General features: G+C 39.3%; 1 protein-coding gene and 1 long non-coding RNA gene across 3 annotated transcripts; one reads left to right on the top strand and one right to left on the bottom strand.

The window, feature by feature from the left end:
* Positions 1-1,390: 1,390 nt before the first annotated feature.
* On the top strand, positions 1,391-1,739 carry LOC115633474. The gene is made up of 2 exons (XR_003996350.1): positions 1,391-1,530; positions 1,600-1,739. It is a non-coding gene; the product is annotated as an uncharacterized LOC115633474 (long non-coding RNA).
* A 1,623-nt stretch (positions 1,740-3,362) lies between these two features.
* LOC115633449 (integrator complex subunit 3 homolog) lies at positions 3,363-25,607 on the bottom strand. 2 transcript variants are annotated; one of them, XM_030530902.1, is made up of 11 exons: positions 25,329-25,607; positions 24,656-25,266; positions 8,286-8,919; positions 8,043-8,223; positions 7,778-7,983; positions 5,422-6,240; positions 5,208-5,365; positions 5,003-5,147; positions 4,813-4,938; positions 3,756-3,944; positions 3,363-3,635 (listed from the first exon to the last, which is right to left on the bottom strand). In XM_030530902.1, the coding sequence occupies exons 1-11, from the start codon at positions 25,404-25,406 to the stop codon at positions 3,564-3,566; spliced, it is 3,219 nt and encodes a 1,072-aa protein (XP_030386762.1). In that variant the 5' UTR covers positions 25,407-25,607; the 3' UTR covers positions 3,363-3,563. The 2 variants fall into 2 exon arrangements, with proteins under 2 accessions (XP_030386762.1, XP_030386761.1); XM_030530901.1 differs by having other exon boundaries at positions 8,040-8,223; positions 25,329-25,606.
* Positions 25,608-26,582: the final 975 nt, after the last annotated feature.

The following is a 26,582-nucleotide window of genomic DNA, read 5'->3' as shown; positions in this document are numbered from 1 at the left end:
GTCGCCACCGCTGTCGTCCGATCCAGGGCCCTCTCGTCCTTCCGTTTGGATGTCTCCCTCCGCATCAACTGCGGACTCCAGAAAGAGCTGTGGAAGGTGCGATCCGAGACGAGTTTGCCACCCTGGTCCTGGCCGATCCAAACTTCTACCGGCCATCCACGGTTCCGCTAGTGCTCGGGGCGGACGTGTATCCAAGGCTGATCCAAGCAGGGTGCATCCCGGGTCGAGACGGTCGCCCTGTAGCCCAGAGCACCGTGTTTGGCTGGACTCTGTCCGGTGCCTGCCGCCAATAAACGCACTCCAAGCGTCCCCTTACAGCTCACTTCCTGGATGTGACGTCCCACCTTCAATGCGCCTTTTTTCCAATATATTGCAAGGGGGCGGGATGTTAAGAGGTTAAGGGCGGCAGGGTCCGACACCTCCTCCCACGCGAACGTTTGACCTGCGAGCGCAGCCTCCTCTGGGCTGTAAGTTTAGTTGAAAAACGTACTCGCGTCTTTTCACACCGCTTTGTGCAAGTGACCCCAGTGCAGTTCGGTGTACCCTCTACACACATACAAACATTCACATACCATTTGTACATATCACTAAACACTACCAAACTCTGTACATAAACGTCACAAATAAACCAACACACACAAACTACAACGACCAGCCGTTTTCGTCATTGGGAAGAAAAGGCCCCCTACAACTATCCAAGCCACCCCCCTATACAACTTGGACCACATTTTATTTATACCTGCTCATGTCTGGTGTACAGAAAAACCCCCATAGAAGGGAAGTCGGAGGAAAATGAAAAAAATAAAACAAACTCGTATAGCGTACACAAAAAAAGGCGTCTTTGTGCAAAATTTGGTGTCTCTAGCTCCTATATTCTCTAAGATCTAGATCATACGGACGGACGGACAGGGCTCGATGGACTCATCTTGTCATGCTGATGAAGTATGTATATACCTTGTAAGGTTTGTCACGCCTCCTTCTGCCTGTTACATTTTTCAGCTCCCGCAAACCTAATATACTCTTGTATATTTCATGTACAGATCACATGTCTTTTTCTTCACAATGGCATTCAACTCCAACTACTAAACTACCGCTTACCAGGGTAGCAAGCTTATCAATGTAACGTTGTTATTTGCGACGCGGCAGTATTGGGAAACCTCAAATAGCGTCGGACGGAGGGGATGGCAACTCGCACTTAGCAGCGGGCGCCTGCCGATACCAACACCGAGTACTCGTGCGTGAGTGGTGTGGCCAAGTGCTACCAATTGTATTATAGAAATCGATATTAGGTAGCATCGGGGATAAGGGAAATTATCGGTTCCATCAAGAGTAGCGGGCCGTGCTCTTTGTCAATGGCAGAACGACAAAGAAAAAGAGAGAAGGAAGACGTAAAGTAGTGTCAAAGTGTTCGCTCAGAACGGTTCAAGATGGAACTGCTCGTAACAAGCAAACCTAAAGAAATGTGCAGCCTCACCACAATCAACCTCGCGCAAACCAAGGGTGTTTGACGGGAATGAAAAGCTACCCAAAGTACGTTATCATTGGATATCAAAAGGATAAAGCGGATTCTAACATGGATGTAAATAAATTCGTTTTTAGCAAGGTCAGCTCTGGTGCGCATTGGAAGCCATTGAGGATCTCATGACATAAGAATGCACTCGTAATTCTAAACCAGCATTACTTCCTTTTAAGAACCAATATAATATGGAGTTCGTTTATTAAAAAGCAATAGCTCTGGACCATTTTTTGAAAAACAAAGTTAGTACTAAGAAGGTAAAATCCCGTTTGCCCGCCAGCCAATGGGTATCACAAGGGGATCAAGTGTAACCACCAAGCCAGCTGGTACGCGACGTAATTGTGATACACCACTGGTAGTGCGACTATACTCTCTTCGCGAGGGCGGTTGGAAGCAGGCCTCTGGCACGGTCATGCCGGATAGTTCTGACTAATAGTAGACGGGCGAAAGCTGAAAACTCTACAATTTTTTCAATCCAAGGCAGAACAGCTAAGGCCGACCAGAGTAGTCCAAGTTATTTGTTACTTGAACCCCCAAAAATAGAAGGTGATGCGGATACTATTTTATTTGTTTTATTTAGTGTAGGCGGTCTTTAGTGGCACTTGACAAATAAATGAATGCCACTATCTTATCGCTGTGCTGCGCAGCTGCCTGCCTCCGGGCCAACGACTCCCATTTTGAACAATACTATCTTACGTCTATATACATCTGTCCTTTTCCTTAAAACTACACCTCGCCGTCCTTCTCTAGTGACGACACCCTGTGACGGTGGACAGGGCGTCGTTACACCTCGAGGACGACATTACAGTGTGGACGTTAATTCGGAAGATGCCCCTGAGGTTTCTTCAAATAAATCTTCACTACTGTAAAGCAGCATCCGCTGCTGTTCCGCTTCGTCACAGCCAGGAGGATACAGATGTAGTCCTCATCCAAGAGCCTTGAATCTGCGAAGGCACGGTTTCCGGACTGAGGACGCAAAGCCAAAAGCTGAATCAACCAAATTGCACAGGCAAGACCCGCACGTGCACTTTAACTAGGGTTAGGTTAGGCTAGGTAGACACGGCTGTGTGCGACTCTGTACAACCGCATGACTGATGCCCCCAGCACACTAACCAGATGGGCGACGACGAGTTGACTCAGCGTCAATCTCAGTAAAACTGAGTTGGTACTCTTTACTAGGAAGTACAAGATTCCACTCGTCCAACCCACCCCACATGAAAATTAACATACGGACTCATAATCACTAACTGGAGGTATTTGCTAACTTCCATCGCCATCTCCGTGTACGCCTCAGCCATGCTGCGAACCGCCCGTAAAAAGCTAATCTATAAAAGGTCCGACATCAGCAGATACCATCACTGGCTGAATATCTTCACGAGCCCCAACCCACCACTGGACAGTACCGAAGACATCGACGCGGCCGCCGCGAACTTCACCACGCAAATTCATGTGGCAGCGGCACATGCTGCGCCCAGGCTCTCAAGCTAGCCGAGAGACACCAGCAGGGACGTCCACTTTTGGAATCCCCAGGTGATTGAGCTTAATACCGACAAACGACGCCTCCGACGGGTATGGTTCCTCTCAAGAATTCCTAAAAATTTTGGCCTAAGTGACTCAGGGGTATAATCCTGACTACCGCGCCTACCTAACCTAACCTAACCTAATCTTCCGCCTTATCAACATAATTATATTTTGCTGTAGGAATATTTGGACTTTGGTCACATGTGACAAATTCGTTCCATTATCAGCTTCACCATAATTAATTCAAACCTCCAAAAGGGAGATATGGTTTCCTTTTTATCGTTGAAACTTGTTGCCTATTTTGAATTACAAGTATATATATCTATAGAATTTGGATGTTAAACTTTATTTTTATTAAAAATAAAAATATATAACGTTTCATTTTAACGTTCGAAACAATTTTCATTAGCTTACTTATAAATTGAAAATTTTTTGAACCATCCGAATATAAGCCATTTCGTTCACAAACTCATCTTAATTTGTAGTAGCCGCGAGAACAGATGAGAACATACAACATTAAACGTTGTCAGTCGGAGTCGTTAATGGGTTTTTTACGTTTTTTTGCAGCCTGTGTTATTTTATGCTTTGACCAATCCTCCTATATAAAAAAATACCAAAAGCAAGAGTTATAAAACTTTTAAATAAACTCCTGCCGGTCTTCGTACCACATAGTAAGTCATGAAGCTCAACGCTTGTTGATTTACTACTACTGGCTTACCTCACTAGAATTCTCATCAGATGAGTATATGTTTTTTACAACATCTGAAATCTTCTTATTTCCAGCATTTTGGTTATTTGAGTCTTTTTTACTAAGTGGTTGCTTACGTCCACGCCCGCTACCACCACGCCGACCAACTGCAGTGGTTTCGTCTTCTGCAGCCAAAGCAAACAGATCACTGAATTGTTTCTAGTTTGAAAAATATTCCAATTTAATAACAAAACAAGTAAAAAAGCTAAAGTCGGGTGTCCCGACTTTGAAATACTCTGTATACATGTTTACAATAATTATAGAAAATAAAAAAAATTAAGAAAATTAAAAAAAAATTTGATCGATTTTACCTCTCTCGGTATTCGAACTCACGTAAAGGGTGTATAATTGCACATTTACATAGCAATTGCGTCTGTGTGAGTGTATGTATGCCTATGCGCATCTATTCGTGTCTGTGTAAACATGTGTGCAGTCAACCAAAGCACCAGCATCAACAACAGCCGCGGGCAGCGCTTGAGCAGCGTTGCAGCAGCAAATATATTTATGGCTATAACTTCTTGTTACATCGGTCTATCATAGTTAAACTTGGCATACAGACACATAATAACCAACTGAGGGTATTTCCAAAATTTTAGTTCGAAATTCCAAAATACACATTTTCTGCGTATTCACATAAGGCATCTGGTACTAAAATTTAGTGTTCCTAGGTCTTATAGTCTCCAAGATATAGGTGATTATACGAATGGAAAATCGGGAAAACCCCCATAGGGGGGAAGTGGGGGAAAAATCAAAAATATAAAACAAACTCGTATAGCGTACATACATAAGGCATATTTGTGCAAAATTTGGTGTCTCTATCTCTTATAGTCTCTGAGATCCAGGTGTTCATACGGACGGACAGACGGGCAGACAGACAGACAGGCCTAGATCGAATATATATACTTTGTGGGGTCTGCCACGCCTCCTTCTGCCTGTTACATTTTTCAGCTCCCGCAAACCTAATATACTCTTGTACATTTCATGTACAGAGTATAAAAAGGTAAATGTTTAGTTTGTTGATACTTACTTTTGTGATTTCATTACTATGAGAGTAAGCAGATTGTAGGGCCCGCTGCATCATGTCATGAACGTATAGCCCAGTGCCAGTTCCATGCCTGCAGCTTCTTCTATAATGCTCTAAGTGGGTTAATACCTATAACAAAAATCAATAGTAACAAGATTTATTTGTATTTTTTCACATTGTGTTATTGTTTTACTTGATCAGAAGATGGGGTGCTGCTCGCAGCAGAACAACCTTTTGAAGGTCGCTTACGCTTATTGGGAGATGAACTGGGGTATTTAGATGTCAAAAGTGACGCTATTATTTCAGACAACTTTTCCTCACTACGATGACACCAGAACCTATCAATTATAGGGATTTGTTAATTCTTTATTTTTATACTACCTTTTCGACGACATTACCTTAAAGCGGAGGTGACAAATGGATCTCCCCTAGACTTAGCTTCTCTGCTTAGCAAAAGACGTATAATTTCATTTGTAGGTTCTTCATTTTTCAACAGCAATAACAAATGGCTGAGTGCTTCAGGATGACTTGCAGCTTCAAGCTCAGGTAGTAAATCCTACAATACTCATATGAACGAAACTCTGGCCAAAACAGGATAATAATGGACCATACCTGAATACACTTAAGTGGTACATCATGCGCCTGAACCAGCTGCCAAAGACAAAATTGCTCATACGTTTCATATTCTAGGCTTTCTCGTATACAATCGATGAGGCCATCCTGTTTAAATAAAGTAAGCTTACCCTGTGCCACTGAATACATGATGTCACGTACATTCTTTGCATCGATACATCGCAAAGTGATACGCAGCAAATCGGTATTATTAATTGCTATTAATTTAAACTCTCTATAAATATCGGGAAGTAACCACAAGTAAATAATGGTATTTTCTTTTTCAAGCAGATCGAGGTCCCGCACCAGGCAATTTCCGATTTTGTCATCCATCGCTTCACAAATCTGTCGGTAGACGGCCGTTTTAAACTGATATGTATGTTGGACATTTTTTCGTGTTTGCAATTTGCAATGGACCTTCATAAAGTACAGCAATAGGTAACCGGTTTCGGGTATACGTTCGCATATCTCAGAGAGCAAAGACTGAAAGGGTTTTTTACTCTTGTCATCATTTTCGTATAAAAATCGAAACAGCCCAAACAACGGATAGCTAATGCTTTTTACTAACAACTTTTCATCCGTTTTACTCTCAGTTAATATGTTCTGTTGTGGCAGTGTTTCACGTAGAATCAAAACTGTATTCGAGGTAACATAGTTCAGCTGTGTCTCGTCCAGGGCAGAAGCGGTTAACGAACGGAAATCCTTCAGAAATGTTTCCCATGTAAAAGAATTACGTTTTGTAAAAAATGTTTCAAATGATTCAGTTATTGCTTCTGGCAGTTCAACTTTCTCTGGAACAGGTTTCTCTTTAAGTCTCACCTGTGAAATAAAAAATATGAAAAAGCATTTGAAACAGTTTCTATATTACATGATTTTATATATTTTTAATATTATTTAATTAAACACTAAGCTAGATATGGTGAATTGTGTCACCAACTTCAATACAAGCTATATATCGCAATTTTATTATCCATTTACAAAGTATATAAAAGGATTAAGAAAGCATCTTCAACATGTATACTAAATGTATTATTGATCAGCTTAACGAGACAAGTCGATATAGACGTGTCCATCGTAATCCTAATAAGAGAATATTTAGTTTTTTGCGGTATTTTTTAGATCGGACTATCTCAACTGTAACGTTGTCTCGTTGCTATAAAATCTTATAAAACCAGCAATAAAGTAGGATGTCAATTACATGGTAGAGCAGCTAAAATCGGGTGTAGAATAATTGTACAAATTAAAAAAATTAATATTAACAAGATAGAACACTACAGTCGAGCAAGCCCGACAGTAAAATAGCCTGAGAGTACAGGAAAAAAGTACACAAAAAAGAAAAATTAAAAAAAAAAAATTAAGAAAAAAATTAAATTATTAAAAAAATGAATGAATTAATTAATTAATTTAATTAAATTAGAATACATGTTTATGTTCAGTTTTAACAGCATACATTTACATCACGTACCTATGCGTGATTATATGCGTGTATGTATGCAGCACAAAGTTGAACCAAAGCAGCAACAACAACAACAGCTGCGGGCAGCGCTGCCGACAGAGCTGCAGGCAGCGCATGAGCAGCGATTTTACTTATGGCTATAACTTTCTTCAGAATTGACCTATCATGATGAAATGGCACACGGACACATTAGTACTAACTGGATGTACCTACCAAAATTTATTTCAAAATTCCGAGAATTACGGAAGTTATAAGAAAAAACACGAATTGCGGGGGAGTGGTGGGGTGCATCGAAAAAAACTCAAACTCGTACTTTCTCGGTCTTAGGAGAATATGGAAACCAAGTCTGGTTATTCTAGCTCTTATACTTTCTGAGATCCTTGCGTTCATACGGACGGACGGACAGTCAGACGGACGGACGGACAAGGCTATATCCACTCGGCTTCTCATCCTGATCAAGAATATATATACTTTGTGGGGTCTGCCACGCCTCCTTCTGTGTGTTACACACATGCGCACAAAACTAGTATAGCCTTTCACCCTTTGGGTACAGGCTATAAAAATAAATAATAAATTCAGGTATTCATTCGGACGGACGGACGGACAGACATAGATCGACTCATCTTGTCACGCTGATTAAGAATATATATATATGTATATACTTTGTGGGGTCTGCCACCCCTCCTTTTGCCTGTTACGTTTTGCAGCTCGCGCAAACCATGTAGAGTATAAAATTTAGAGCGTATGTTTTCTAACCGTCTTTCTACAGTAGTTTAATATTATAAGTTTTACCTCATTTTAATAAAGGCTGTTTGAATTGAATCTAATTTAAAATAAAGCTTTAATCTTAAATGTAAAATTAATACAAATTGTTGATATTCGAAAACATACGAAACATACTTTGGACAATGGCAAATCATCGTCGTCATCTGTATTTTCATCGTGTTTGTTGTTTATATTTGAATTGTCAACATCATCATCGCTAAAGGGAACTTCGCCTTCTCTATCCGTACCCTGTGTCGGAACCTTGGACATCTTGGTGTCGTCATCCACCACTAAAATGGTCGTGGAACTATTTAAAGCAAACGCTGGTACATCGACTGGTTCTACGAATGAATGAACGGATTTATTATACTTATAAATATATATATAAATCGCTTACCACCATGCATTATGCGCTGATCCGTTTCTTTTTTAAAAATCGTTTGTTGTATTGAATGCGTATTAAACGTTTGCGCTATATTTGGGTTCGGCGCCATAAACTCTTTAAAGTTTTCACGTATTAAATTACGCAATTCTCTGTCTAGTTTTGGCGATTCAAAAAGAGGTTGTAAATTTGGAATGACCTGAAACAAATTTACGAAAGAGTTGGTCAGTTAAAGATGTTATTCCCTTTTGTGGCACATACCTGTTTATCAAGTATTAGTTTCAATGAATTAAACACGCCCATTCGAATTTTATCTTCATGCTTAACATAAAAATTTTTTGTGATTCGGCACAGGAAATCCAATAGTGTACTGCTGACGAACGGATGGTTTCTGATAGAGTGATACATAACTAAAATTCCGGGTTCTATATTCATTATGTTGTCTTTTAATGGATCAAAGAAAAGCCAGTCATAGAACAACGATAGTTTAGCATTGGCTGAGGCTATGGGATTTGTGCATGATGATATGAGCCACCCAATAATCGCCCAGCGTGGGATTATGTCGGAGCATAACATGTCGTTCGTAGGGTGAATCACATTAATTATAAAGCGAATTAGATCAGAACGCAAACTATGTGATTCAGGCGTAGAAAAGTATTTGTCCTGAAACCAATCCTGATAGCGTTTCTGGTTTCCGAATTTAACCGACGATGCAAGAAAATGTAACTTTCGCTCCATTTCCGGCAAAAGGCGACATTGTAGAAATCGACGACTTGTACGTATTTGAAGTATATGCCAAATACCGTTAAATGTTGGGTGCAGGCTCTTTGGATTATAGAGAATATCTCGCCAGAGAGTCTCAAATTCGGGAATGCGTGCCACGTTCTGCAATAATCTAATAAGAACTTATTTTTCAGTTATTACATAATTGGTTAAGTAGTTAATGTTAAACAAAAATGTGCTCCAAGCATCCGATATTAAACATATTTCTTCAGAAACGTAATTATTTGATATACAGGTGTACATACACAAATAGTCCTCATCCAACTCTCTATCGGCTTAGGTTGAGAGTTCAACAAGAATAAAATACTACTTAAAAAATAAAAGCTCAGATTTATAAGCGTAAATTTCTTTTTTAAAGCCAAATTTCTTGTGAATAGATTTTCAAGATTATAACAAGCCAATCTCGGGTACCACGAATTCTAAATGCCATGTACCAAGTGTAGAATAATTATCTTTGGGATATACGAGCTCACGTAAAGGGTGTATGACGGAAAGCGTGTTTAAAGCAACAAAAACAACAACATCTGCGGGCAGAGCTTGGCCAGAGATTATATTAATAGCTATAACTTTCTTCATAATTTTTTTTTTATAATTCCTTTTTACTCCACTTGGGAGCTTCTACAAGCGCTTTCCATCGAACTCTATTTCTGGCCGTCTGTCTAGCTGTGTCCCATGTGATGTTGTTATGGGATAATTCCTGAAGGGTGGTCCGTCGCCAGGTTATCTTAGGTCTGCCGACCCGTCTGCTTCCATCCTTACAATGCTGTGTGGGTCCTTCCGCAGTGCGTGGCCAATCCACATCCATTTACTCTTCCTTATCTGGAGGTGGATTGGTGACTCACCAGTCATGCTCCACAGGTCTGAGGCATTTGTTTATAAATGCCTGCAGCTGTTGGATCATTCTTTGTGTGGTCAACCACGTCTCGCTCCCATACAGTAGTGTGGATTTCACGCAGGCATTGAAAATTCGGAGTTTGGTTTTTCTGCTTATCTGTCCGCTTTTCCATATGCGACACAGTCTTCCGAATGTTGCTCGGGCTTTGGTAAGACGGCTCGATACATCTTCGTTCACGCCACCACTCGTTGGAGATAATGGTGCCGAGGTATGGGAAGTTATCGACAAACTCGACAAACTCGTTCCCACGTATGTTGACATTTCCTTGGCTGGCGTGATTGGCGCATCGCTTTTGTTTTTGCCGTGTTTATTTCCAGCCCGACTCGACTGGCTAACTCCACGAGGTCATCAGCTTTGGATTGGATATCACAGAGCCTGTGAGAGATCAGACATATGTCTTCCGCATAGTCCAAGTCTTCAAGATGTCTGTTGAAGTTCCACGTGATGCCACGCTTGATGTTGAAGAGCAGTGGCGATAGAGGGCCTTGCTTGACACCTGTGTTTGTCTGGAAAGGTGTACTTGTTTTTCCATTGTGCAGGACCGACAGGTTGGCATCATCATACATCGCCTTAATTATGGCGATACTTTTGGTCGGTACTCCGCACCTTGCTAGTGCGCCCCATATTGCCGCTCTTTCCACTGAGTCGAAGGCTTTCTTGAAATCGATGAACAGGAGGTACAGCGGGGCCCGCCACTCCACAGCTTGTTGGGTAATTATGCGTAGTGTGTTTGCCTGGTCTACGCAACTTCTGTGTGGTCTGAATCCTGCCTGTTCATCACGTATTGATGGCTAAATTTTTTCCTGAAGACGCTCGTTCAGTAGTGTGGGTTTATAGCTCGTATTCAGCAGTGTGATTCCTCTCCAATTGTTGGAGTCGCTAAGGTCTCCTTTCTTGGTTTCCAGTTTTACAATGATTCCGCTTTTCCAGGTAGTTGGAATCTGTTCGCGACGTGTGGATGCAATATTTCCGATGCAATATTTCCTTCTCCAGCTGCCCTGTTGTGCTTCAGCTTAATTATTGCGTTGCCGATTTCTCTGGTTGATGGGGGTGCGGACGAGATTCTCAGTATCCCATTTGTTGGTGCAATACCTCTGAAGTCATCACTACTGCTTGGTGTGGCAGTGTTGCTGATCTCCATGAAGTGTTGACGCCATCTCTCTATTTGGGCTTCATCATTGGTCAGCAGGTTTCCATCTGTGTCTCTTACTGGTTGGGATTTCCTTTGGTAGCTTCCAGAGATTCGTGCTACTAACTGGTATAGTGAGCGCATGTTGTTTTCGCCGGCTGCTTGTTCTGCATCGTTTGCAAATCTATCCATTAGTGCTCTCTTATCGTTCCTGGCGGACTTCTTTACAGCTTTACACAGTTCGCGATGTTCATCACGATTGTGGCTGTTTTGGTCTGCCATAGCCTTTAGATTGTTTCTCCTGCTAATTAGGTCCCATGTTCTGTCGGATATCCAATTGGTTCTTCTACGTTGTTGCGTGCCAATAATTTCTTCTGCGGTCACCCTTAGCGTCCTGCATGCTTGTTCCCAGGGGTGATTTTGTTGCGGTGATAGGTGTGCTCGTAACGCAGATGAAGGTTGAGGGGGAGCGGTCGGTTTGTGATGTTGGCGATCTGTGGTCGTTTCCGGTTCAACTTAATTGAAAGTTCGCCTATGACCAGCTCGTGATCGCTGTCTATCGATGCTCCTCGCTTGTTCCGTACATCTAGTAGCGAGTGTCTCCATTTCCTGCTTATGCATATGTGGTCAATCTGGTTGCGTGTATTCCCGTTTGGAGATGTCCAAGTGTATTTGTGAACATATTTGTGATGGAATAAACTGCCGCCAATGACCAGTTGGAATGTCTGGCAGAGTTCTGTCAGTCATTCCGCATTGTTGTTGCGAGTCCCGATTCCATGTTGGCCCATGACTGATCTCAGTAGTCGCTTGTTGTTGGGACCAATTTTCGCGTTTAGGTCACCCATGAGAATAGTGATGTCACCTCGGTGTATTTCCGTGAGAGTAGATGTGAGAGCAGCAAAGAAGTCGTCTTTGGTGTCGTTACTGGCGTCTTCTGTTGGGGCATAGCATTGCACGATGGTGATGTGCCTAGCTTTGCATCTAAACCTGGCCTTAATGAGTCTATCAGATACGGGGACCCAGGAGAGTAGTGTCGTCTTCATCCTCCTCGCCACGAAGATTCCTACCCCGTATTTGCTGCCGTTACTGTTGCCACTATGCAGAACTAAGTTGCCGTTTGATGTTGTTGTAGTCCCATTTCCGCTCCATCTCATCTCACTGATCGCCGCTATTGCTATCTGCAGCTTGTCCATTTCTCCTTCAAATTGTTCTAGCCTGGGTGGTTCTTTTAAAGTTCTCACGTTCCATTGTCCGATTCTTGTCCGTTTTGAAATGCCTATGGCGTCGAACTGGTGATTGGCCAGATGCGACTTATCCCAGTGGTGGGGCTGCCACCTGTCGCCGCCGGGGAGAGGCGTCTTGGGGGGGTTACTATTGGTGCTGTCCAGATAGCGTGGATGGATGTGTTTGGTGGTTAAAATGACCAGCATGTATTTCGGGGAGTTTGTCCAAAGGAGAAAGCTAGTTCGGGGGTCATGCTCTCGCCATGAGTGGGGCTTGAACCCACGACCTCTTGTTTGGTGTGCGCGTGCGCTATCCACTACGCCACTGAGGCCCCATCTTCATAATTGATCTATCATAATCACTAACCTTTGTTGGGTTTCGAAAAATTTTGGTTATTCTAGCAAAGTATATATTCTTGATCAGCATGACAAGACGTGTCGATCTACATACTTCAGTAAAATTTATATTTGTGCAACTCGTTTTTAAAAGTTTATTAGAAACTCTGCCATTAATATCTATTAAATAATTAAGAAACCATAAATATATTTCATTTTTGATAATTTGATCAATAATAAATTAAGGTAAACAAATTTTTCATTCATGAAAAGAAATTTAAACTGTAATTATTATTTACATTTAGAATACAATTTACTTATGATTTTAGTAGGATATAGTGATATTGTTATTTGACCAATTGCAACGCTCAGGACATGGATTAACCAACTTTTGAAGGACGATTATGACAATTTTTGGGCATTCCTAGACAATGGCCTCTTTCAAATTTTTTAACACACCTATAAACTTTGCCTGATAGGGTGCCCTAAAGGTCCTAAATTGAATTTAAATCCGGACTTACAAGTATTGCAGGACACTGCATTAAGGGAATATTTCTTGTCTCGAAAAACGTCATGCTAATCGTGCAACATGTATTGGAGCGTTATCCTACTGAAATTTCTAAAAAAAATTACCAAAGGATCTAAAAGCCGCCCATATCATGAGTGAGCCCACCATGGTTGCATATGTTTCAAATCTGTCGGGGATTGCATGGATCGCGTCAATACCTTTGGTTTCTACCTTGGCTAACTAAATTAAACATTTTTGATTACTGAACTTGTCCGTTTTAAATTCCCTGTCCCAAAAATTGTATTTTCCGTAAAAGACAAGATAGACCATATTATGTCGGTGCAACAGCTTTGGTTTACGCACCTTGGCGTCATATTGGAGACCTATTTCCTTCCTGCCAAATTTATTGCAACTGTAGCCCAATTATTGGAATCTTTAATTCTGCCCTGACCTGGGCGCAGCTCATCATTTTGGTGGATATCAAAGCTCGAATATCTCACCAACTATGGGAACAGTGCCTTTTCGGTGGTTTTGAGCATATTTTTTCGGAAATTTTAAAAAGTTTGAGACGGTATTCCGATGCTTGATTAGTGCTTTAACAATAACACCGACTTTAATGTTACAATCAGCCATAGTTCTGATTTTTATTTCATTTTCTGTGTTAAACTCGTTCCCGAAGGGCATTTTAAGTTATTATTATTTTTAAGTTCGCCAAAACACAATGATACGGCTTTTAAGAAGCCTCCAATAAATCTGCTTGATAAATTAATTTTTTTTTCTGGAGATAATATATGTATACTTGTATGTACAAGGTGTGTTCCAACGAAAACAGGGCTTTAAAAAAAAAAAACAGAACAAATGGTTTTTTCGGCAAAATCAATTTATTTTATTCAGTTTGGAAGTGAAGTTTTTGCGTTTTAAGTGTCAGCATGTTGTGTTTGGTGCGAAAATGAGCTTCGAGCAAAGAGCCAAGATTAAATTTTGGTTTTAAAATTGGAAAAACTCTTACCGAAACGTTTCAATTGATGGAACAAATTTATGGCGACGTTCCAACGTTTTCAAACTGGTCGTGAGGACATAAATGACGATCAACATGTGGGCCAATCAAAATTCGTGATCACCGAAAATTCCATCGAAACTGTGCGTGAATTCATCAAAAATCAGCCGAAATCATCATTGAAATTGATGGAAATGGAATTGAACATATCCAAAACATCTATTTATCGCATTTTGACCGAATTTGGGCTTACGAAAGGTGTGTGCACGGTTTGTTCCGCACAAATTGACTGATGACCAAAAATTGCTCTCATCGATCGACGCTTGTGACCGATTATTTGACCAAAAATCACATTTTAACCATTAACCACTCGCCGTATTCACCTGCTATGGTACCGTGCGACTTCTACATTTTCGGAAAAATGCATTTGCCCATGAAAGGAAAGCGTTATGCAACGAGCTAAAACACTCGTTCGACATGCTTTTGGATCATGCAAAAAGCTGTATTGAAGCAGAAGGAGACTATTTGGAATAAAATAAACTGATTTTGCCGAAAAACCATTTGTTGTTATACCCTGTACCCAAAGGGTGAAAGGCTATACTAGTTTTGTGCGAATGTATGTAACAGGCAGAAAGAGGCGTGGCAGACCCCACAAAGTATATATATTTTTGATCAGGATGACAAGACGAGTCGATATAGCCATGTCCGTCTATCTGTCTGTTTGTATGAGCGCAAGGATCTCAGTAAGTACAAGAGCTAGGATAACCAAAATTGGTATCAAGGTTCCTATAAGCCCTAGGCAGAACGAGTTTGTTTATTTTTTCTGATACACCCCCCCACTCCCCCGCAATTCGTGTTTTTTCTTATAACTTCCGTAATTCTCGGCATTTTGAAATCAATTTGGTAGGTACATCCAGTTAGTACTAATGTGTCCTTGTGCCAAATTTCATCATGATAGGTCAATTCTGAAGAAAGTTATAGCCATAAGTAAAATTGCTGCTCATGCGCTGCCTGCAGCTCTGTCGGCAGCGCTGCCCGCAACTGTTGTTGTTGTTGCTGCTTTGGTTCAACTTTGTGCTGCATACATACACGCATATAAACACGCATAGGCACGTGATGTAAATGTATGCTGTTATAACTGAACATAAACATGTATTCTAATTTAATTAAATTAATTAATTAATTCATTCATTTTTTTAATAATTAAATGTTTTTTTTTTAATTTTTCCTTTTTGTGGAGAGTACAGGATATTTTACTGTCGGGCTAGCTCGACTGTAGCGTTCTCTCTTGTTTTTTTTTTTAAAGTCCTGTTTACTTTGGAACACACCTTGTAATATTATTATTATTATACTTTCAGTTATTGATTATGAATTCGTATACCAAGATTCATTATGATAGGCCGATTTTAAAGTTATAGTTCTGTCAGCTCAAGCGCTGCCCGCAGCAGTTACTGTGGCCGCTGCTTTTGTTGAACTTTGTACTGCATACATACTCACACACAGACGTGCATACATGCGTGATTATACACGTATAGAGTCACATAGACACCTTTCCGTTGTACATTTTCAAATATTTGTTTATTTACAACTATTTATGTCAACAAACATTGTGGTGGGAGAATATTATTTGCCCTTCGGCTAGTTGTACAGGGTGCGCCATCTTTTATGTCGGTATGTAAACATTGAATATATTTGAAAATAAACAACCGATTTTCAAGTATGAGATATTTCTATAGCCTGTACCCAAAGGGTGAAAGGCTATACTAGTTTTGTGCGCATGTATGTAACACACAGAAGGAGGCGTGGCATATATATTCTTGATCAGGATGAGAAGCCGAGTGGATATAGCCTTGTCCGTCCGTCCGTCTGTCCGTCTGTCCGTCTGACCGTCTGTCCGTCTGTCTGTCCGTATGAACGCAAGGATCTCAGAAAGTATAAGAGCTAGAATAACCAAACTTGGTGTCCATATTCTCCTCAGACCGAGAAAGTACGAGTTTGAGTTTTTTTTTCGATGCACCCCCCCACTCCCCCGCAATTCATGTTTTTTCTTATAACTTCCGTAATTCTCGGAATTTTGAAATAAATTTTGGTAGGTACATCCAGTTGGTACTAATGTGTCCGTGTGATCATCATGATAGGTCAATTCTGAAGAAAGTTATAGCCATAAGTAAAATCGCTGCTCATGCGCTGCCTGCAGCTCTGTCGGCAGCGCTGCCCGCAGCTGTTGTTGTTGTTGCTGCTTTGGTTCAAGTTTGTGCTGCATACATACACGCATATAAACACGCATAGGTACGTGATGTAAATGTATGCTGTTAAAACTGAACATAAACATGTTTTCTAATTTAATTTAATTAATTATTTTAATTAATTAATTCATTCATTTTTTTTTAATAATTTAATTTTTTTTAAATTTTTTTTTTTTTTAATTTTTCCTTTTTGTGGAGAGTACAGGCTATTTTACTGTCGGGCTTGTTTATACTCTGTGCATGAAATGTCTGTCTGTCTGTCCGTATGAACACCTGGATCTCAGAGACTATAAGAGCTAGAAATACAAAATATTGCACAAAGATCCCTTATGTGTGTTCGCTGGCAAGTTTGTTTAATTTTTTTTTGATGGTATATCGATGTTTGGGCAATATCGAACACATTGATCTTTTAGTTGCCAATATCGATAATCGGGTACTTATTGAAAATTTTAAAGTGAAGACGCAGGATGAAATATTTAAGTCCCAGTTTTTAAAATGAATTGTTTTGGATTTTAATATTTTTTTATTAATGTAATACAAGGTGCTTTCCAAAGTAAACAGGAGTTTTTGAATCTAGCGCCCCCTGGTGGCGCTATCTATATGTCGACTGGTGCGTTAGAATCTGCTATCTTTATCGATTGTCCAGTGTCATGACATTTCATCGATTGGAAGTGAAGTTTTTGCGTTTTAAGTGTCAGTATGTTGGTGTTATCGGTGCAAAAATGAGCTTTGAACAAAGAGCCAACATTAAATTTTGTTTTAAAATTGGTAAAACTTTTACCGAAACGTTTCAATTGATGGAACAAGTTTATGGCTATGATTGCCTATTCCATAGCAGGTCGTGAGAACATAAATGACGATCACCATGTGGGCCAATCAAAATTCGTGATCACCGAAAATTCCATCGAAACTGTGCGTGAATTCATCAAAAATCAGCCGAAATCATCATTGAAATTGATGGAAATGGAATTGAACATCTCCAAAACATCGATTTATCGCATTTTGACCGAACATTTGGGCTTACGAAAGGTGTGTGCACGGTTTGTTCCGCACAAATTGAGTGACGACTAAAAATTGCTCTCATCGATCGACGCTGGTGACCGATTATTTGACCAAAAATCACATTTTAACCATTAACCACTCGCCGTATTCACCTGCTATGGCACCGTGCGACTTCTACCTTTTCGGAAAAATGCATTTGCCCATGAAAGGAAAGCGTTATGCATACGTAGAGGCCATTCAAAAAGCTTGCACCGGCATACTGGCGGCCATTCCGGCCAACGAGCTAAAAGACTCGTTCGACATGCTTTTGGATCGTGCAAAAAGCTGTATTGAAGCAGAAGGAGACTATTTTGAATAAAATAAATTGATTTTGCCGAAAAAACCATTTTTTTTTTAAATGTCCTGTTTACTTTGGAACACACCTTGTAGTTTCAGAAGTAGTGGTGTTGACCGTGAACGTGGACGCAAACAATGTATAGATATCTGTAGTGCATATATGTAAGTATGTATTTAAGAAATGAACACGTGATGCCTTTTATAACACAAGTATCGATGTTTTGGTTTTTGAATATCGAAAACATCGATGTTGGTGAACACACACGCATAATTATTCAACACAAATCTACAAAGTATTTCAAAGTCGGGATACCCGCCTTAAGCTTCTCTGCTTTTTACATCAGTCAAACAGACTGGATCTCAAAAATTGGCGAATTTGTATCTGAAAAATGTCCTGCTTTGGAAACCTCTAATTCAAGCAGACTTTCGTGCAAAAATGGGATTTATCGTTGACAAACCGAGAAGTGTAAGAATTGGAACTTCAAGTACGAAATGTGTTCAACATTACTGCAATGCATGGCATTAGAGAACAGTACCCAAGAAAACTGGAATTGCTACATAGAAATAGAATAAATACAATTTTGATTGTTTTTATAGCCTGTATCCAAAGGGTAAAAGGCTATACTAGTTTCGTGCGAATGTATGTAACACACAGAAGGAGACGTGGCAGACCACACAAAGTATATATATTCTTGATCAGGATGACAAGACAAGTCTATATCGACTTGTCCATGTCCGTCTGTCTGTATGAGCGCAATGATCTCAGGAGGTACAAGAACTAGAATTACCAAACTTGGTATCCAAGTTCCCCTAAGCCCTAGGCAGGCCAAGTTTTTTTTTTTTTTTATTCTGATACACACCCTAACCCCCAATTCGTGTTTTATCCATAACTCCCGTAATTTTGGAATTTTGAAATCAGATTTGGCAAACACCTCCAGTTAGTGATTATATGTCGGTATGCCAAGTTTCATCATGATAGGTCAATTATGAAGAAAGTTGTAGCCATAAACATAATCTCTGCCGAAGTTTTGCCGGCAGTTGTTGTGGTTTTTGCTGCTTTGACTTATTTCTTTACTGCATACAAGCACGCATAGACACGATTCTGATGTAAGAAAGTATAAGAGCTAGAATAACCAAACTTGGTATCGCGGTTCCCCTAAGTCCTAGGCAGGTCAAATTTATTCTGATACACCCCCCACTCCCCCGCAATTCGTGTTTTTTTTATGAATTCCGTAATGCTTGGAATTTTGAAATCAATTTTGGTAGTTACATTCTGTGCTTATGTGCCCGTGTGCCAAGTTTCATCATGATAGGTCAATTCTGAAGAAAGTTATAGCCATAAATAAAATCGCTGCCTGTGCGCTGCCTGCAGCTCTGCCCGCAGCTGTTGTTGTTGCTGTTTTGGTTCAACTTTGTGCTGCATACATAAACGCATATAAACACGCAAAGACACGATGATGTAAATGTATGCTGTTAAAACTGTACATACACATGTTTTCTGTGTATGTATTAAATAAATTTTCTTTATTAATTTAATTAATTAATTCCATTTTTTAATATTTTAATTTTAAAAATATTTTTTAATTTTTTTTTTTTTGTGGAGAGGCTATTTTACTGTCGTTTGCTCGACTGTAGCGTTCTCTCTTGTTTTGAAATACGAATGTACATACATATATATACATATGTTTGCGCATAATTGTAAACAACACATGCACGCACAAATACATAAATATTTACATACATGCATTTTTTATACGGTCATACTCAGGTAAAACCCGCGCAATAATCGCAATACTATCAGTGCAAGACGAATATACATACATACATGTGTACATACTAGACAGCTGCATGAATGGCAAAAAAAATCACATTCGAATACACAATGCTGAAAATAAGTTGAGTGAATTGGAATACAAAGGCAAACTGATATGAATGAATGAGTATACACACGTACAACTCAGTCGCACTCAGTCGAAACGTAGAAAAACGAATTGAATGGAGTGAGAATAAGAACAAGTAAAAAAGCTGAAGTCGGGTGTCCCGACTTTGAAATACTTTGTACATATGTTTACAATGATTAAAAAAAAAAAAAAAAAAAAAAATTTGATCGATTTTACCTCTCTCGGTATTCGAGCTCACGTAAAGGGTGTATAATTGCACATTTACATAGCAATTGCGTCTGTGTGAGTGTATGTATGCCTATGCGCATCTATTCGTGCCTGTGTAAACATGTGTGCAGTCAACCAAAGCACCAGCATCAACAACAGCCGCGGGCAGCGCTTGAGCAGCGTTGCAGCAGCAAATGTATCTATGGCTTTAACTTCTTGTTACATCGGTCATAGTGACATACGGCATACGGACACATAATAATTAAATGGGGGTATTCGCAAAATTTTAGTTCGAAATTCCAAGAATTACGGGAGTTACGATTTGCGGGGGAGAGGGGGGAGGGAGGGAAATTCTAAAATATACATTTTCTGCGTATTCACATAAGGCGTATGGAACTAAAAATCGAGCTCCAAAGTTTGTATGAAAAAACTACAATTTTCATCTGTTTAATTTTAAATTTTGTATACTCTCAGAAAAATTCCAAGAAAAACTGAATACTTGGTTTTTTGAAATTTTTTTTGGGGACTGAAATATGGGAGTTTTCCTGTAAAAAAAAATGGGGCACAAAAGGAAACCGCGTCAACAGCCCAAACGGCAAGAGCTATGAAGCTGAAATTTGGGCTCAAGGATCCTATAATAGTGAAGGTGCCCACTAAGAAGGGATTTTGGAAAATTCAAGCTCCAAAGGGGGGAAATCGAGCTCCAAAGTTGTTTAAAAATTCTGCATTTCTGCACCGATCAACTTTAAATTTGATTTTTATAATCTATAAAAGAATACAAACAAAACGGCATACTCGGATTTTCGAAATTTGTGGTGGAGCTTGAATTATTGGGGTTTTAATATTTATTCACCTTTTCAAATGAAAAGTTTGTGTTATAAATTTTTTCCGATCGATTTCAAATTTGGGGACTGTAATCTACGTAACTAAATCTATAACTTTGCGTTCAAGGATTTTCAAAATATGCATTCTACAAATGCAGGCAGAACAAACAATACAAAATATTAAACAGTTGGGGACAACTAAGTATGCATACACACACACCAACACACACACACATACAAACAGCTGTTCGTGTAGTTGCGTGCAAACGATTGAAATAGCCAAAGCAAAATGTGAGACACTAATGTGTGAATGTACACACATACATACATATGTACACATATATGTACATGTACACATCTATATACATGTACACATCTATGTATGTATGTATGTATGTTCATTCGTCTGGCACTGACAGAGCAAGAAATGTTAATTAATAAAAAATTTTTAACATTTTTAAAAGTAATTTTTTCTTTGTTTAGTACATTTGGCATTACGGTTTTCGTTAGTAACTTTATGTTGGGCACATCATATACACACACTCACACACAGAACAAGCAACAGTTCGTGTCTTTGTATGAAAAAGTAAAGAGAAACATGCATGCATATGTACACACATATGTATGTATGTATGTATGCCTGTGTACGTACATATATAGCATGTATGTACATTCGTATGTATGTATGTATACATTGGATAATCGAGCACTGTTGTTTGATTGTAATAAATATGTGCTATGGTTTTCAATCAAATTTTTAAAACGAAAAACAACAACAACTGCAAGTCATTGGCAACGACTGCGTAAGCAATAGTAAAGCAGAAACCGAAAGCGGACCTTCGCTTATTCTGCTTCGCGTTGCGGGCAGATGTACATATGTACATATGTATGTTTGTATATGATTTGTATAGTGTTAGCTAACAACGCTACAAATATACTCTGAACAAATCTAAGCGTCATTTATCGTTAAGCCTATTTTGTGAGTTTATTCATGCGATTTACAAAAGCAGAAACACACCTTTTACATTCATAAATACATATGTACATATGAGCGTTGCCGAACGCTCCAATTTTGGCGGGACGTCCCGATTTATAAATCAAAATGTCCAGCGTCGGACTTTTCGGGGATAACTCGACCGTGCGTACAACATGCTGAGAAGGCACGCAGTTAAGTCAGGACTGGCATGCGCCATGTGCGTAACGAAGATATGTACATATGTATGTATGTACGTATAACCATACATAGCAGTACTATATTATATATATGAACTCTCTCGAAAGAAGAATATCATATAGTAATTAAACTTATAATTTTAAGCACATCTTACTTAGCCCAGCTACGACGGACAAGACCTGCTAGTTGTGTATAAATTAAATCTGCAAAGGTTTATTTATGTAGCTTTTGAAATGTGGACAGTATTCTATAGAGTGGGGGAAAAAATTTAAAATAAACTCGTGTAGACTAATAATGTGCGCTCTCCCCCTTAAGCCAAAAATGAAAACATTAAAGTCAAAGTTTTAGCTAGAATTATGTCAACATTATCTCATAATATATCCAGCTTTTTATATGACTTTTACTTTTGCTTTATTCCAGATGTCTTGTACATTTCATGTACAGACAGTGGCGTAACAATGGTGGCAGGGCTGGCAAAATGCCACGGGCCCCCCTACCAAGAGGGCCCCGGCCCAATTGATCGCGAGCTCAACATATTTTTATAGCCTGTACCCAAAGGGTGAAAGGCTATACTAGTTTTGTGCGCATGTATGTAACACACAGAAGGAGGCGTGGCAGACCCCACAAAGTATATATATTCTTGATCAGGATGAGAAGCCGAGTCGATATAGCCTTGTCCGTCCGTCCGTCTATCCGTCTGACCGTCTGTCTGTCCGTATGAACGCAAGGATCTCAGAAAGTATAAGAGCTAGAATAACCAAACTTGGTTTCCATATTCTCCTAAGACCGAGAAAGTACGAGTTTGAGTTTTTTTTCGATGCACCCCCCCACTCCCCCGCAATTCGTGTTTTTTCTTATAACTTCCGTAATTCTCGGAATTTTGAAATCAATTTTGGTAGGTACATCCTGCGCTGCCTGCAGCTCTGTCGGCAACGCTGCCCGCAGCTGTTGTTGTTGTTGCTGCTTTTGTTCAACTTTGTGCTGCATACATACACCCATATGAACACGCATAGGTACGTGATGTAAATGTATGCTGTTAAAACTGAACATAAACATGTATTCTAATTTAATTTAATTAATTAATTCATTCATTCATTTTTTTTAATAATTTAATTTTTTTTTTTTAATTTTTTTTTTTTTTTTAATTTTTCTTTTTTGTGGAGAGTACAGGCTATTTTACTGTCGGGCTTGCTCGACTGTAGCGTTCTATCTTGTTTACATTGAAATATTTTATCATGTTTTATATGGCTGGCAGTATGCCGGTGCAAGCTTTTTGAATGGCCTCTACGTCTGCATAACGCTTTCCTTTTATGGGCAAATGCATTTTTCCGAAAAGGTAGAAGTCGCACGGTGCCATATCAGGTGAATACGGCGAGTGGTTAATGGTTAAAATGTTAATGGTCAAATAATCGGTCACCAGCGTCGATCGATGAGAGCAATTTTTAGTCGTCACTCAATTTGTGCGGAACAAACCGTGCACACACCTTTCGTAAGCATAAATGTTCGGTCAAAATGCGATAAATCGATGTTTTGGAGATGTTCAATTCCATTTCCATCAATTTCAATGATGATTTCGGCTGATTTTTGATGAACAGTAGGCAGAATAATAGGCAGAAGGAAGCATCTCCAACCCCATAAAGTATATATATTCTTGATCAGCATGACGAGAGAAATCGATCTAGACATGTACATCCGTCTGTCTGTCTGGATGAACGCAAGGATCTCAGAAACTATGAATAGTAGAATAACCAAAGTTGGTATCTGGATTCTCCTAGGTCCGAGAAAGGACGAGTTTATTTTATTTTATGGAATTATCCCCCCTTCCCCCGCTAGAGATTTTCGTCAATACTGTCCACATTTCTAAAGCTACATAAACCAAACTTTGCACACGCAATCTATGTACAGCTATCTACTTTAGTTTAAAATTTTATCCAATCGGTCAATTCTAAGAAAAGTTATTAGCGAAACAAATTATCTCCAGTACAACACCCCCAAACTGCAACAAGTTCGCTTTTCTCCTTCCTTTTTATACTCTGTACATAAAATGTACAAGAGTATATTAGGTTTGCGGGAGCTGAAAATGTAACAGGCAGAAGGAGGCGTGGCAGACCCCACAAAGTATATATATTCTTGATCAGCATGATCACCAAAAATAAAAATAATTACATTACATTAAATCAATTTAACATTTTACATACATTAAATAAATTTTCAATATATCTATATATGGTATAAAACAGTTTGTCCTGACTGACTGACTGATTGGCGATCAACGCACAGCCCAAACGGTAAAAGCAAGGAAGCTGAAATTTTGTCACAAGTTTTTATACTCTGTACATAAAATGTACAAGAGTATATTAGGTTTGCGGGAGCTGAAAATGTAACAGGCAGAAGGAGGCGTGGTAGACCCCACAAAGTATATATATTCTTGATTAGCATGACGAGACGAGTCGATTTAGCCCTGTCTGTCTGAGCTAGAGACACAAAATTTTGCACAAAGATGCCTTATGTGTGTACGCTGTGCAAGTTTGTTTTATTTTTTGATTTTCCCCCCACTTCCCCCCTATGGGCGTTTTCCCGATTATCCATTCGTAGGGACACCAAATTTTAGTCCAAGATACCTTATGTGAATATGCAGAAAATGTGTATCGTAACTCCCGTAATTCTTAGAATTTCGAACTCAAATTTGGGAAATACCCCCAGTTAATTATTATGTGTCCGTATGCCAAATTTCAAAACAAACTTGCACAGTCTACACACATAACGCATCTTTTTGCAAGTTTGGTGTCTACCTTTTATAGTCTCTGAGATCCAGGTGTTCATACGGACAGGCAGGCAGGGTTAGATCGACTCGTCTCGTCATGCTGATCAAGAATATATATACTTTGTGGGGTCTGCCACGCCTCCTTCTGTGTGTTACATACATGCGCACAAAACTAGTATAGCCTTTCACCCTTTGGGTACAGGCTATAAAAACTATTACACCTTTTTTTTCTTAGTTTTAAGCAATAATTAAAGGATTTAATTTTTTTATGGCAAAATTTATTAATACGTTCAGAAATTGACTTACCGCACAAAATCTCTACCTAATGGTATAATGTCCTGAAAACGGTCCCGTATTAACGAAACCGTAAACTTTACTTCTTTTTGGCGGAGAGTTGACAATGCTGGGTTGGCATGATCTTCTATGAGTCGTACGTAACTGTACACAACGGATTGAACGAGAAACGGATTGGTTTCCAGCCAGGATCTATATTCGATAAATATATCCAGCAGACTTTCAACTAGGAACAGGTTCTTATGCGACACATCTCCGCCACCTGCCTGTCGCAAACAGTTCCAAATTACATTTTCGACGCTTAGCACTTGATGCTTGACAAATTCTCGTAATACCCAAATTAGTTGCCTCCTTGCAATTTCCGACAGCTTGGCATACTTTTCAACAACCAGCAACGTTAAGTTTGCCACGATCACATTTATGCCGTCTCTACATACGAGAGTTATATCTCTATATGTTTTAGGGGCAATGCTTGGTTCAGTCAACATTATGTAAAGGAATCCAATAGAGATCTCTTCATGCTGCTTGTCTTTGCACACCAACTGTGACAACATGTCGTGCATCTCCTTATCACTAAGGCCCGCAATCTGTTGCTGCAGGCTGAGATACGAACGTTCGAATTTCTATAATAAACACAAACAAGACAATTAATAAACAGATTATGTACTTTGCTTCCGCAATTTACCTCCTCAATTTCATCTTTGCAGTCAACGACGGTGCACATGAACAGTTTAGAGACGTGGGTGCTTTTCTGTTGCTCCATTTGCGGGTATGGAAAGTATATGTTGAAATACTTTATTGTTTCAACTAATGTTCCGGTCTAATGTACACACAATTTTACCATAGCGGTGTAAATAAGAGTAATTGTATACGCAGTAAATTTGTTTTGAGAAAGTAAAATTTAACTACTTTGTTTTGATTTGTAGCAGAAAAATTACAAACAACAACTAGAGATGAGTAAAACCACCGTCCATTTGTCCATTTTTGCCACACGTATAATCACAATTCACACGTGTGACAAAATAGCAAAAAATAAATGCAGATTGTGTATGGGAGAAAAAAGTTATATATGGCAACGCTGCAAAGCAAACCGCGGGTTTTGACTTCTAATGCTCAAATTATCTAAAACAATGAATATCACCGAGTGAAGAGAGTAATATTAGAGCTCATTATTAACCAGTGAAAAAGAATGGGTTATTTAATAACATCCTTTTGCTCTAAGATCAGTACGCACATCTACAAAATGGATGCCAAACCGGTCTACTTGAATTTATAAATATGTATTGTGATATGGATAAATACAAATATTAAATCGATCACACTTATAATTGCATTGAAGCAATCGATTATATTCTTAGTATTTTCTAGAGTTTTGTTTTGTCGAAGTGTGTGCACTAACAAATATTCTTTTATAGGATTTTTGTTTTGGTAGAATTTGTTGAAATGTGTGCATACTAAATTTGTGAGCTAACAACTTGATTTCTATGTATACGTTTTAAAATCAATACGCATACAAAAATACTGTCAAATAAAAAATTTGGGCTTAACATTTTTGTTGAGCTATTTCTTTTTAAATAATAAAATCTAGATTGACTGTTTAGGCGAAAGGTTTTGATATATCAAAATCGAATGTATTTTATTTACATTGAAATAAATGTTTTACAGAAAGCAAATCAAAATGACCCGCGATGCATGTTTCACTACTTTCGGTTTCTATTGAAGCTTTGCCAGACCTACCGATTTTGACGGGACGTCCCGATTTTTAAATGAAAATTAAATGTCCCGCGCGGAACAGTCCCGACGAGTCCCGCTTTTCGCAGATAACTCGACCGTGTGTGCACCGTGCTGAGGAAGCGCGGAAGGGTGGCACAGACAAGTATGTATATATATACATATATGAATATAATAGCGCGGGAATCGGCGCATGCGATTTCTTTTC

The sequence above is a fragment of the Scaptodrosophila lebanonensis genome, unplaced genomic scaffold (genome assembly GCF_003285725.1).
Source record: "Scaptodrosophila lebanonensis strain 11010-0011.00,11010-0021.00 unplaced genomic scaffold, SlebRS2 tig00001423-arrow-arrow-pilon, whole genome shotgun sequence".
Lineage (NCBI taxonomy): Eukaryota > Metazoa > Arthropoda > Insecta > Diptera > Drosophilidae > Scaptodrosophila > Scaptodrosophila lebanonensis.
This window is presented reverse-complemented; position numbering and strand designations above follow the sequence as displayed.

Bases quoted from the DNA above. Each gene is read 5' to 3' on its own strand.
- LOC115633449 (XM_030530901.1), bottom strand. From the start codon at position 25,406: ATGGAGCAACAGAAAAGCACCCACGTCTCTAAACTGTTCATGTGCACC. The intron at 8,224-8,285 runs GTATGTGCCACA...AATTTGTTTCAG, and splicing joins AACTAATACTTGATAAACAG to GTCATTCCAAATTTACAACC. The intron at 3,945-4,812 runs GTAAGTATCAAC...TTTTCAAACTAG, and splicing joins ATAGTAATGAAATCACAAAA to AAACAATTCAGTGATCTGTT.